The sequence below is a fragment of the Corylus avellana genome, chromosome ca4 (assembly GCF_901000735.1).
Source record: "Corylus avellana chromosome ca4, CavTom2PMs-1.0".
Classification (NCBI taxonomy): Eukaryota; Viridiplantae; Streptophyta; class Magnoliopsida; order Fagales; family Betulaceae; genus Corylus; species Corylus avellana.
Genome location: NC_081544.1, coordinates 6,981,294 through 6,995,564, shown reverse-complemented (window position 1 = coordinate 6,995,564; position 14,271 = coordinate 6,981,294). Strand labels below are relative to the sequence as shown.

The window sequence follows — 14,271 nt, the reverse complement described above, 5'->3', positions numbered from 1 at the left end:
CAATTTGTTCGGGAGATCCCGGAAAAACAATTTGTTTCAGAATACCTCCAAATCCTATTTCAGAAGCATCGGTTTCAACGATTTTGAAGGCATTGTCTGAAGGAATTCCTAGACAGGGTAGAGCTTTGACATGGGTTTTAATTTCTCTGACAAGAGAAGTATGTGTGTCAGTCCAGGGAGGAGGATTGTTTAATAAACGGTCGAACAAAGGTTTGCAGTGATTTCTAAGATCCTTGAAAAAATCTGCAATATAATTTAAAGAACCTAGGAATCTTTGAAGCTGATTTTTATCAATGATGAAATTGGGGAATTTATCGGCAAACTAAATTGCTCTATCAATGGGTCTTATTTGACCTTCAGAAATATCAAAACCAAGGAATCTAATTTTGGTTTGGAAAAGCTTGATTTTTTTAGCAGAAACAACAAGTCCATTGTGTTTGACTGTTTCTAGAAACGAATTCAAATGTTTCCAGTGTTCATCAATAGATTTGGAATAAATCAAAACATCATCAATGTAAACAATGGTAAAGTGACTGAAGGGATTGAAAATATCATTCATGATATTTGGAATTCACTGGGAGCATTTTTTAGACCAAAAGGCATAACATTCCATTCATAATGTCCAAATGGGGTGGTAAAAGCAGTTTTATACCTATCTTTATCATCAATTTGGATTTGCCAAAATCCTGACTTCATATCGAACTTAGAAAAAACTATAGCCTCACTGATTCGACTAACTAAATCATTTCTATTTGGAATGGGGTATCTGATCCATTCTAAAACATCATTGAGTGGTTTGTAGTTAATTACAAGCCTAGGGGTTCCCCTTTCGACTTCAGCATTTTTCATAACATAAAAGGCAGCACAAGACCAAGGAGATTTACTCTTTCGAATAATACCTTTGGCAAGTAAATCAGCAATTTCCTTTTGGCAAAAATCTAAAGTCTCAGCATTCATTTGAATGGGTCTAGCTTTAGTAGGAATTTTATTTTCATAAAAAGTTTTAATGTAAGGTAAAGAAACAATGTGTTTCTTCCTATGCCAAAAAGCATTAGGAAGATCAGAACAAACAAGATCAATGATAATAGTATTAAAGGAGACAATCTTAGATTGCAATAATTTATCAGAAAGTTGTTCAACAACCTTTTTGTATTTAATTTCTTGTTTCAGGAAATTTAAGTGCTTAGTTTTGGCAGTGATAATGTTAAAATGGCAAATATCAATTTCAAATTTGTTAGCAAAATAAAATTTTACCCCAATACCCATTTTAATGGTTGAAACACCAGTTTCATCGACAGAAAAAGGACAAAGCATGCAAATGAAAGGAAGGCCAAGAATAACCTTTTCAGTCATATTTTTGACAAGAACAGCAGGAGTATCAAAACAGACATCTCCCTGGAAAACATGTATACTATTTAATTCATATTTGATTTGCAAACGGCTTCAACTGGCAGGGTTCAATCTTTCAGTGGATTTTTCAAAATATTTGGTGGGCACTATTCCTTCTTAAATACAATTCAAATCACCACTAGAATCAATCAAAGCAATGGTATCAAATGCATAATCAGGAGCAATGACAATATGAACTTTAGAATACCATTTAGGTGGAACAATTTTATTAATAAGACTAACAATCTTAACTTCATTGTTGACTTCATTGGGAATCACTTTATTGCTGGATTCCGCTTCATCAGAATGCTCAAATTGCTTATCATTTTCATTATCAGAATTGTGATCTTGAAAACAATTTTGGATTTTTAGTTTTAATAGTTGTTGTTTTAAATCATTATTATCAGTTTTAATGGAAAAAAGGTCATTTTTCAAATCTGTAATTTCTTTCTTGATATTACTAATCTCATGCTGCAAATCTGAGATTGTAATTTCTTTGGATTTTTGTTTAGAAAATCGTTCCAAAGTTTCATCAAGAGAGATTTTTGTATTGTTGGGTTTGTTAGCATTTTTAACCATGGTATTCTTAAGTTTTTTAAGGTAGTCTTCTTTTAATTCAGGATTTTCAAATTTTGAAATTAGAGTGATTAGCAAATTTTCTTGTTCTTCAGTTTTTGAGATAACATTGCAAGTTTTTATATTTTTGCAACAAGAGTCATTGCAAAAATATCTCTTTTCCTTAAGCTCTGCTCTTTTACTATCACTGCTCTTTTACTATCACTGCTTCATATCTCTTTCTCTTAGTTATAAACCAACCACCCCGTTAAGTAACCTCGGTTGACCTCTTAGTCCCTTTTTAAGCCTGGGTTTGGCGTCTTAGGGCATGGTGAAGGGTTAGTTTTAGACAAGGGTATGTGTTGTAAGTTCTTGGAGAAGAGCCTATGATTAGAAGATACTTTTAGAATTTCTAGAAAATAATATTCATCAGAGACCAAGGAATACTAGGAGAACACCTAGCATTTTTTAGAATTTGTTAACTAGAGATGAATATTAGGTGTTCTCTTAGTGGTCTGCTTGTGTTCGATCTCCTAGTCTTATGTGGATATTGTTTTCTAAAAACCAGGTGAGAAAAATAAGGGATTAATTGGTGCAAGGGGGCAGTCTCATTTTTGCTTTTTTTTTTTTTTTTTTTTTTAATTTTTTTTTTTTTTTTTTTATAAAATAATATATATCTAGGACTAGAAGAACACTAGGAAACACCTAGCATTTTCCTTAACTAAATGCCTTTGAGGTGCAAAGAAATTACAAGGAAATCGAGAGCATTAAATAACATGGAATGATCTTCTAAATAATAAATATCGAACCATTTTGTCAACCTAAACATTAAGAGACAAAACATGATAATAAAACGTCTTAAATGAGTTAATATTTAAGGTAGAAACACATACACATGTATATCATTTACACCCTAAAACATTTCGACCATTGGTAAACTAAAATGTAAAATGAGACACAAATAGGTGATAGTGCACCTCTGACTAATTTAGCGTATGTGCAGAAGCAATAAGGATGAAGGAGCTGCAGAGGATGTTGTGGATAGAGAGGAATTGGTGTACCAATTGTTTGAGTATTGATTCCATCCTCTCCTATAATTGGTAGGAACACTGAACATTGAGAGTGACAATGTGTCTATTCCATACTGATGTAAGATGTTCTATCCCCAGCATGTTCTTCAGGATAGCGCCAACCCTGTTGAGAATGAGTAATATCTCTGATAGACTATACATGACAGTTATAAGCTATTAAAGCATTAGTTTTATGTATTAAAATCTTAAACGATTGCCGCTAGAAGTATACCTCTTTATTTTCAACAAAATTATATTTTATGGTGTAATAATAGAGACAACACCTCTTTTAAATTTTCGTCAAACTACACGTTTATTTCCGCTCATCAATAATTGGCTCATGTCATACTCAACTGACTAAGTCTTTAGACTTATGTGGTTATTACGTATGTCTTATAGGAAACCTCTTTATACGAAGAGGATAATGGCAAAATTGCCACTTCGGATTTATTTAAGACAGAGACCTACATGTTTTCAAGTTTGATCAGATTATTAAAATTCCTATTAGTTGCTTCATGTTTAAAATTGAGGAAATTTTTTATTATGGTTATTAGATTCTTCAGATTTATTTCACATTCTTATGCATTTTACTCTGATTGTGTTTAGAGGGGCGGTTCCCTAGTTAGTGACCAGTTAGCTAAATTTGGGTAATTGCCAATACCTCTACCAGTTTGGTCAAAGCTAGATTTGTGGGCGTTATAAGACTATACATGATAGTTATGACCTATTAAAGCATTTGTTTTTCTACATTTAAAATTATAGGCGATTGCCGCTGGGATTACACCTACTTATGGTCTAAATAAAACAATACTTTTATGTTGTAATAACAGAGGCAATACCTCCTTCAATTTCTTACTAAAAAAAATATACGTTTACTTCCGTTCATTAATACTCGCTCTTCTATACCTAACTATGAGATTTACTTAATAAGTCTTTAGATTTACGCCGTTATTACGGCTTGTAGGTTACCTGTTTTTTAGGAAAACTATTTCTACGAAGGAGTCAATCGCATGTTTGCCACATCAGGTTATTTAAGATAAGCCAGAGATCCAGTTTGCATAATCCATATTTGATTAGAATATCTACATTTTGATTAGTAGCTCATTGTCTATGCTCGATGATAATGTATGCATATTCTATGATTTTCTAGATACCCCGAATTTATTAATTTCACATTCCTACGCATTTACACTAATTATGCTAGAGATGAGCAATTTTCAGTTAGTTATCTGTTAGTTGAATTGGGACAATTGCCAGTAATCATACTGAATTGGTCAATGCCATTTTTAGGGGCATTACAAAAGAGCATGAAAAAGAGATGCTAAGCGAGAGAGAAAGTGTGGTTATAAAGAGAAATAGAGGTGAAAAAATTTGAGAAAAAGAAAGAGAAATATGTCAAGAAGAAGAAGAAGATGAGGATAGAAGAAGTAGGAGTAGGGATTAGGGTATAAAAACTAGAAAAACTACATGTTATAAATTTTTTTAGGGAAAATATATATATATAAAAACCCTAAACTAACAACTGTTTGCGATAGAGCACCACAATGTTCAAAATGTACTAAAGTAGCCCATCAAACTATTAAAATGTATCAAAAAGGCCACCTTTTTTTTATTTTATTTTATTTTATTTTTTATATTCTTATAATACCCATATTATTTTAACAAATAAAATAATTGTAAAAAAAAAAACAATTTTTAAATAATACAAAAAGAAAAAGCTAATGGGCGAATAAAAACAATTTTTTAACGGAATTTGATTCCAGGGGCTAAATTGTTTTTTTCTGAAATATCTCAAGAACCTTTGATTTTACTTTCATACGACATGAAGCAATTTGTAATTTAGGCCAAGTACTGTAGTGACTAATTATTTATTTATTCCAAAAAAAGTTTTTTTTTTTTATTAACCATTGGTTTTTTTTAAAAAAAAAATTGTTTGGGTTTTTTTTTTTTTGGTTACAATTATTTTATTATTTTATTTGTTAAAAAATATGGGTATTATATGAATATAAAAAAATAATTGGTCTTTTTCATACATTTTGATGGTTTGATGAGCTACTTTAGTACCTTTTGAACATTGTGGAGCTCTATGCAAATAGCTGTCAGTTTGGGGGCCTTTTTTATATTTTTACGAAAAATATTTTTGCATAGGCGGGCGCGACCCGTGCATATCTCCGCCGGCAAATGACGTGTAATGAAGACAACTCAAGCCTAGTAAAATTGAAAAAACTCCTATTTATTATGGGGTATTGATTTAGTGAAGTTGAAAACGTTTTCTGGTGCATCATATATAAATCGAGTGAAAAAAAATAGAAGGGGTAACTTCACTAAAAACCCCTGAACTTCCACACGATTAGACAAACCCCTCTTCCCAAACATCAAAATCTCTCAATTTGGTCCTATGAACTTTCAATTACATTCAATTTGGATCACTCCGTCAGATTTAACTGTTAACTTTTAACGACAAACCCTAAAAAGACCAAAATATTCTTGATTTTTGTTTTTATTTAAAAAAATAAGAAGCAAAAAATAAAAAGGAAAAAGACCACGCGGGTCAGGCCAGACCCACGCGGGTCTGGTCAGACCCACGCGTGGTTCTCAGCCAGAGACCCACCGTGGGTCAGCAGACCTATGATGGGTTTGCTAGCTAGTCGAGACCCAGCATGGGTCACGGCTAGACCCACGCGGTCTGTTCTGGGTCACCACTCTCGCCTGCACCAACTTCCAAGAGCTAGCTCGAATCCTTGCAGAAGTGAAGCTTCTCCAGTCGACAGTGGGACGGACGGCCTTGACTTCATCAATGATCAGCGACTTGTCGTGTTGGGTTTTCCTGGTGCTTACACAGGCGGTGTTGGAGAAGGGAAGGGAGATTGCACTGGCATCCACCGTGGGCTTCATGATTTTCCTTGTGTTTGCAGTACATCCAACTCTCAAATGGGTGATTAACCGGATATCAAAAGCTAACCCACGTGGATCTTCTGGTCGGGACCCAGCCATGGGTCTATGGCCGAGACCCGCATGGGTCTGGCTGTGACCGACGGGCCGGCCAGAGAACCTTGTTTTTTTTTTAATTTGTTTTTTTTAATTTGGAATTAAGGTAATTTGAAATTTTATAAAAAGTCAAGGGTATAAACGTCATTGTCTCACTTTAATGTTTACAATCTGATGGAATGGTCCAAATTGATTGCAATTGAAAGTTCAGGGGACCAAATTGAGAAATTTTGAAGTTTGGGAGTGGTTTGTCAAATTGAGTAGAAGTTCAGGGGTCTTTAGTGAAGTTACCCCCAAAATAAAAACAAAATAAAACACAATCCAAAGATTTATTTCTCTTCTTTTTTTCTTAATTCACTTTCTTTTGAACCGAATGTAAGAAGAACTTAGAAGATGCCTTTGATCATTACCATACTGGTTGTTATGGTTTATTTATTTATTTATGTTTTTTTTTTTGTTTTTTTTGGGATCCAATAGAATATCACTTATGAAAAATATTAGGTGTACTAAATTTTTTACTAAGATAATTTGTAGCTTATTCATTGGAGATAATCGAAACAATTAATAAAGAAAAATTTTAGAGAAAAATATAAAAAAAGTCCCCCCAAACTACCAGCCGTTTTTGATTTAGCCCCCGAATGTTCCAAAAGTGATAAAGTAGCCCCCTAAACTACCAAACTATTGCATTTTGGCCACTCCGTTAGTCAAAACCGTCAGTTTGGACGGAAACTGCAAAACGACGTTGTTTTGTTATGGGTAAGTTACTACAATGCCCTTTTATGAAAAAAAAAAAAAAAAAATTTGGGAAAAATATAAAAAAGCCGCCAAACTACCAGCCGTTTTTATTTTAGCCCCCTAATGTTCAGAAAGTGATAAAGTAGCCCCCCAACAAAACGACATCGTTTTACAGTTTCCGTCCAAACTGACGGTTTTGACTAACGGAGTGGCCAAAATGCAATAGTTTGGTAGTTTAGGGGACTACTTTATCACTTTTGAAACATTAGGGGCTAAATAAAAAACGGCTGATAGTTTGAGGTTTTTTTTTTATATTTTTCTCAAAATTTTAAGAGTACCAATAAATAAGCTCCACGTACTCTTGGTACTCATCTCTTATTAAAAAAATTTAGTATTAATAACATTTCTCATCACTTATTTCTAACATCACATTTGAAAAGACATTAGGCTACGTATAAGGACAGTGGTACTAGCTACTTATTTTGCCTTTACGTGCAATCCTCAAATAGTTTACCCCAACATCTCAACCTGCCTCGCCTATCTAATTCAAAACACTATCAAACATTAATGCCCAAGATTTTTTTTGGATAAGGAAACATCAAAACCCAAGGAGCTGCCTTTTGTTTTAATAAGCAAACATTATACCTTTATTATATCAAATACACCACAAGTTGTTACTTGAGCGGGGTGACTGTGCCCCACTTTCTATGTTTAACTTAATGAAGAATTTGTGACACAAAACTCTGTAAAAGGAGATTAGAAACAAAACTCAGTGGAGTAGAAGGAGATTTCATAAAGTTGTGGAAAATTTCATGAGAAAGGCACTTAAATCAGTGGATGTATGTGATACGACAAAGTGTCTATGTCGTGATTGAGCAACTCGATATTATTGTCATATTAGCGAGGTGAAGGTTCACTTATATATGAATGGATTTACTCTAACATACACTTCATTGATGTTTTACGGTGAAGAATATCATTTTAGGGCAAATACTTCTTCAAACATGCACACGGATAGAAGTGAAAGCACGTACCCAAGTATATCATTTACACTCTAAAACATTTTGAGCATTAGTTAAACAAAAAATGTAAAATGAAACACAAAGAAGTGATAATGTAAGGGAAAAATTGAACACCCATTTAAAGTATAAGAATCCCAAATTAACTTTACCTTTGACTTGTTTAGTATGTATGCAAGAGCGATGCGGATGGAGGAGCTGCGGTGTATGAGGAAGACACTAAGGAATTTGTGTAACTAGTGCTGGAATATGGATTCTGTCCTCCCTCATAATCAGTAGCAACACTGGAAATAGAAAGTGACATTCAATGTCTATTCACTACTGGAGCAAAATGTGCTGGCCTTGGCATATTTGATGAAAGAATAGGTAATGGAGCTTCAAAATTGAGAACATGAATTGTTTGCCTTATTGAGGATCTAAGGTTTCGAGGGTGAGCACACCAAAGCCCAACAATCATCAAACGCTCCATTTGCTTCTCATCAAAATCTCCACCAAACCTTGGGTCAGCTGGTTCAAGTACTTTTCCTATTCCAAAGAGCTCCCAAACCCATTCCACCATAAGTACTTGATCTTCTGGGGCATTAGGCTTGATTGGTTTTCTTCCACAAGCAATCTCCAAAGCGACGATTCTGAAACTATATACATCTGACTCCTTGTTGGCCTTACCAGTTGTGACATATTCAGGAGCCATGTAACCCATGGTGCCTGCTAATATAGTGGTTTGTGACCCTTTCACATGGTCCACAAGCCTAGCTAGCCGAAATTCCCCAAGTTTAGCATTAAAGTTTGAATCAAGCATAATATTCATGATTTTATATCCCGATGCACCACACATTGTTCCCATTCCTCATGCAACTAAAGCAAGGCTGATCCCAATCCGTGACCAACTTTGTACCTCATTGCCCACGTCAAAAAGCTTTTTTCGGTAAAAAAATGTGAATCTAAGCTTCAATTGGGCATGAACTCATAGACAAGTAACGAGTTCTCTTCTTTCATGTTACCATCCAATGAGTTGCACCAAATTCCTATGCCTCAATCAACTAATAAGGTTTACTTCTTTTTTGAGAGAGAAATGAATTCATTTATTAATGCGAGCCTTGCTCGAAAAGGACCAATTCCTGAATACATAGTGGAAAATCATCCACCCATACCACCTCCTGGCCTATTAAAAGAGCCAGTTTTGCAAGACTATGCGCCACCCCGTTTCCGGCTCGGTAGACATGATGAATTTGCCACTCCGAACATTGCCCAAGCCTTTGTTTTGTATCTTGTATAATATGGCCATAGCTTCCTAGCCAGGGTTCCTCCATTTGGAATATTTTGATGACCGCCAGCGCATCCCCCTCTAGCACCACTCGCCTTAAACCCAGTCGCTGGACAATCTCTGCCGCCTTCCACGCTGCTAAAGCCTCAGCAATACCTGGGTCTGTGACGTTCTCCTTCACCGCGCACACTGACGCTACCAGAGTACCCTCGCTGTCTCTTATTGCAATACCGATCCCCATTCGTCTATGAGTCTCATCCAGGGATGCGTCCCAATTCAGCTTAAGAAAGCCCGCGGCTGGTTTATGCCACGTAGTATTTTCATTCAATGGTCGTGAGGGATGCCCCCTGATCCTCCCTGCTTCTGCTTTGTCGAAAAACTGTAGTTGTTCCTTGGCTTGGCGAATCACTTCTGCCGGTGCTGTCAGCAATCCTCGAAATATGAACCCATTCCTTCTTAGCCATATTGACGCGTCACAGCAGCATACGATTGCATCTCTTCTGGAGTCAACAAGTCTAACAGTTTTTCACACAGGGCAGCAAAAGTGGATTCATTCAAGGAGCTCTTTTGGAACTTCCTGGTACTCTCCATCCAGACGTCTGGGCCAAGCCACATCTCCAAAGGATATGTGTGGTCGTTTTAGGCTCTAAGCCGCATATAGGACACAGTGCATCCCCAGTAATTTTTCGTTTATGCAAATTCGCTTTGGTAGGTAAGAGATTGTTACAGGCCTTCCATAGGAAAAGTTTCACCACCGGAGGGCCTCTAACCTGTCACACCTTCTTCCAAAAACCCGACACTGCATTCGCACTTGAGCATGCCCCCTGTTCCCTCTCCTCCATAAATTTACCTAGGTGGTACGCACTACGAACTGAGTAGACCCCATTTTTGGTACCCCGCCAGACTAGCTTATCAGGTTGGCCCCCAGGGCTAGGAGCCAGACTGCAATTACGTGTGATCTCCTCCTTAGTGAAAATAGTTTTAATCAAATCGTGGTTCCACCATCTCATGTCAGGATCAATAAGGGCACTCACTCTATCATCCCTGTGCAGTACGCAGACTGGAGATTGAATTGCATACGTATGTGGGGACTGAAGCCACCGATCTCCCCATATCCTTATCGACCGCCCATCTCCAACCCTTCATATTAGTCCCTCTTTTAGTAATTTCAGGGATTGCCACAAGCTTCTCCAGGCATATGAGGGCTTATTGCCCAATTCTGAATCCAAAAGTGAAACTCTCGGGAAATATTTTTCTTTGAATATTGTCTCCACCAAGGATTGAGGGTTTTGGAGGATTCTCCATCCCTGTTTAGCTAACAAAGCATAGTTAAAGGTTTCCAAATCTCTGAACCCCAATCCCCCTCTCTCCTTAGGCAAACTCAATTTTTCCCAATTCATCCATGCCACCCGAGATAAATTCCACTTATGCCCCCACCAGAATTTGGCCATCAATGAGTTGATTTTTTTACAAAGCATTCATGGAAGCTTGAAAACACTCATTGTGTAGGTAGGAATGGCTTGAATCACAGCCTTTAAAAACGCCTCCTTGCCTGCCTGGGACAAAAATTTCTCCTTCCATCCATTAAGTCTATCCCACACCCTACTTTGTATGTTTTGGAAGGAGCAAGTTCGGGATCTTCCAACAAGAGCCGGAAGTCCTGGATACTTTTCATAACATGTGGTGGAGCTTACACCCGAAATAGAAAGGATTTGGTCTTTTGACATCGCCCTCGTATTCTTGCTAAAGAAAATAAAGGTCTTCTCTATATTAATCTTTTGCCCCAAAGCATTTTCATAAACCTCCAAGACTTCTTGTATTTTATGCCATTCAGGAATGGTAGCCCTACAAAACAAAAGGCTATTATCGGCAAAGAGGAGATGGTTAAGTTTTGTACCTTTTCTTGTTATTGGCAACCCCGATAACTCATTGTTCACTCCTACCCTCTAGAGCAAAGTACTAAAGCCTTCGGCACATAGGAGGAAAAGATAAGGTGACAAAGGGTCGCCTTGCCTAATGCCTTGACAAGGGATAATCCACCCATGGGGTTGTCCATTAATCAGGATAGAATAGGAGACGGTTGTAACACAAGTCATAATCAGCTGGATCCACCGAGTCTCAAAACCAAGTCTCTTCATCATTCCCTTTATAAAAGGCCACTCTACCCTGTCGTAGGCCTTACTCATATCTAATTTGAGTGCCATGTAACCATCTTTCCCCTTCATTCTACAATTCATGGTATGCAGCGCCTCAAATGCCACTAAAATGTTGTCAGTGATCAGTCTCCCTGGAATAAATGCACTCTAGGTAGGAGATATTATATTGGGTAGCACTACCTTCAAATGATTAGCAAGTACTTTGGAACAGAGCTTGTATATGACATTACATAGACTAATTGGCCGATAGTTCGTAACACATGAGGGATGCTTCTTTTTGGGAATAAGTGCTACAAAGGTATGATTTATAGTTGAGTCAAAAATACCATCATTCAAGAAATTTAGAACTGCACTACATACCTTTGGCCCCACAATAGTCCACGCGCTTTGATAGAAACAAGCAGCAAAGCCATCCGGTCCGGGCGATTTGAGTGGATGCATCTGTTTTAAGGCTGCCTCCACCTCAGAAATCGTGAAAGGAGCCGTGAGTCTAACATTCATATCATGAGACACCCGTTCCTCCACCCCTGCCAGACAATCTTCAATATCAACTCTCCCCTCTGTCGTAAACAGGTGTTGGTAATATTGAAGAAAACTGGAATACACATCCTCCATGGCAGTCCACACCCTTCCATTTTCATCCGTAATCCTCCCAATTTTATTATTTCTTAGGCGTTGAGATGCCCAGGCATGAAAATAGGGAGTATTGCGGTCTCCTTTTTGAAACCATGCTAACTTTGCTCTTTGCTGCCATTTTAAGTCTTCCTATTCTAGTTAAGTGTTCAATCCGACTTTTCAAACTTTTTATTTCCTCACGGTGGCTTGGGTTTGTTAGGAAATTAGGCGCCACTAATTCCTCTTCAGGATCTTGGGATCCAATCTGTCAAGAAGACAACAACACACAAATACGGTAAATAGTATTTTTACCAAAGATACAGCTCGATACGTTCCCAGGTAAGATTGGGGGAGTCACACCGGTCTCACTTAAAATCCAATCTTTCCTAGACAGAACATACACGTGTATTTTTGATTAGTACTATAAACACGCACAAACATACACAAGACAAGAAATTTATATGTGGTTCGGCCAATACTGCCTACATCCACCAAGTTGCAGAGATTTCACTACTTTGGTAGAAAATAACGGGGAGACTTTACAAGAGATATTTCAGAGAGAGATTGCACACAACTCTTCTATGTTGTGATCTGCAATTCTTATATGCCTAACACTAGACTTATCTCTCTATACCTTTTTCTCTCAACCTTTCCTTCTTTTTCTCTCTCTATACTTTTCTTGTCTTAGCACACATGAAGCATTGAAGCTTGATGCTCCTTATATAGGTGTAGAAGGGTTGGTGAGAATGGTTGGTGCAACAACCATGCACTATTCCTCCGACGACTTGGTTGGTACAACAACCTTTCACTATTACTTTGACGGCTTGGTTGGTGAACTCCACCAACCATTTGACCCATGTGGGATTCATGACTTGATTAATTCAAGGCAATTTTCAACAGGGGTTTCCTGGCGTTGTAATAACTCTAGCCGAGTTGTCAAATTTTTAATAGACAAATCGCCATGTCTTAGCTTTTCCCGGTCCCACCTTTCAAGAACGTGTTGACATCGGTCCAGTCTACTTCTCATTGATTCCAGCCCCTGGGTTACACCATTCCCCTCCCCCCAAGCCTCTTGTACAATTTCCTGGAAGTCATTCTCCACTGTCCAACTGGCCTCAAACCGGAAGCCCCTTCTCTTTCGCTGCCGCACCTTTGAGAATGTCCCAAAACGGACAAGTAGGGGCTTGTGATCAGACGAACGTGCCGCCAAAATTCGTACTTCATACTCCCCGAACATTGAGCACCATTCTTGGTTGGCCATGGCTCGGTCTAGTCGCTCCTTAGTGAAATTTTCGTCCTCTTTTCCATTGTTCCACGTAAAACGTGACCCCTTGTAACCAAGGTCAGAGAGTTGACAATCTTCAAGAGCTTGTTGAAAACTTTCCATTTGGCTTGTTCGACGCAGTGAAGCACCCCACTTTTCCGATTGAGCAACTATCTCGTTATAATCTCCCACACAACACCAAGGTCCCGAAGCAAAGGTTTTAAGATGTTTAAGCAGAGCCCACGACTCATGCCTTTTTTATGCTTCTGGATGCCCATAACAACCGGTGAAACTCCATTGGCTTCCCTGATGAGGTGGGCAAACAGCTCCATGAATGTGCCTTCCAGAAAAATTAAGAATAGTGGTCCCACAATCCTCTTGCCATAAGAGTGCCAGCCCACCGCTCCTCCCCACCGGGTCCACTGTAAACAGCCCAGTGTATCCCATTTTCACATGAATTATCTCCAGTTTATTCGTTAAACTTTTTGTTTCCATTAGAAACAAAAAATTGGGCTTCTTTTCCTTCACCAGTTGGCAAAGGTCCCGAACTGCCGTAGGGTTCCCAAGCCCCAGACAGTTCCAGCTAAGGAGAATCATGGTTGCTGGCGGGGCTGCTCCGCAGCCTCCGCCACTCCAAAACTGGTTGAGTCTAGCACCTCCAAAGTCCGCTTGTCCCTTTTGGCTGTTACCGTAACGGTATCCTTTGCTACCAAGTGACCGAACCTACGTTTGTGCCTTCCCTCCGAACCAATCAACTCCTCCAAGCCTGGGTCTCCCCTTGCCTTACGTTTCCAAATACGCAGGTTGCTCCCTACCTTTAACTCCATCATCGTCGTGGGACTATCACCCCCCTGCATCAATTATGTCTGTGTTTTTTCTCGTTTTTTCTGTCCCTCAGGTTGGGCTCTACCATTCATCTGGTTTGGGCCTTGGTTTTTTGAAACCCCTCCCCCATGTGAACCAGTTTGGCTCCCCTTTGTGAGTGGGCCTGTTCCAGGTCAATTAGAAGATCTTGCATTTGGCCCACACGTGACCTCCCGCATTAATTGCTCCTTTCCTGGCGCTCTGCTACTTTTGGGTGCATTTAAGGCTCCATTTACTTCGACGTAAAATGGTTTCCTTCGTAAAATATTTTCAGGAAATCCATTTTCCCTGAAAATATTTTCCGTCGAAAACATTTTACGGCGTTTACCTTGCATATGGAAAATAATTTTTT

The 14,271-nt window shown here is 38.2% G+C and overlaps 1 protein-coding gene across 1 annotated transcript; it reads right to left on the bottom strand.

Moving 5' to 3' along the window:
- Window positions 1-12,656: 12,656 nt before the first annotated feature.
- Window positions 12,657-13,178, bottom strand: LOC132177967 (uncharacterized). The gene has a single exon (XM_059590437.1). It carries the CDS (start codon window positions 13,176-13,178, stop codon window positions 12,657-12,659), a length of 522 nt encoding a protein of 173 aa, XP_059446420.1.
- Window positions 13,179-14,271: the final 1,093 nt, after the last annotated feature.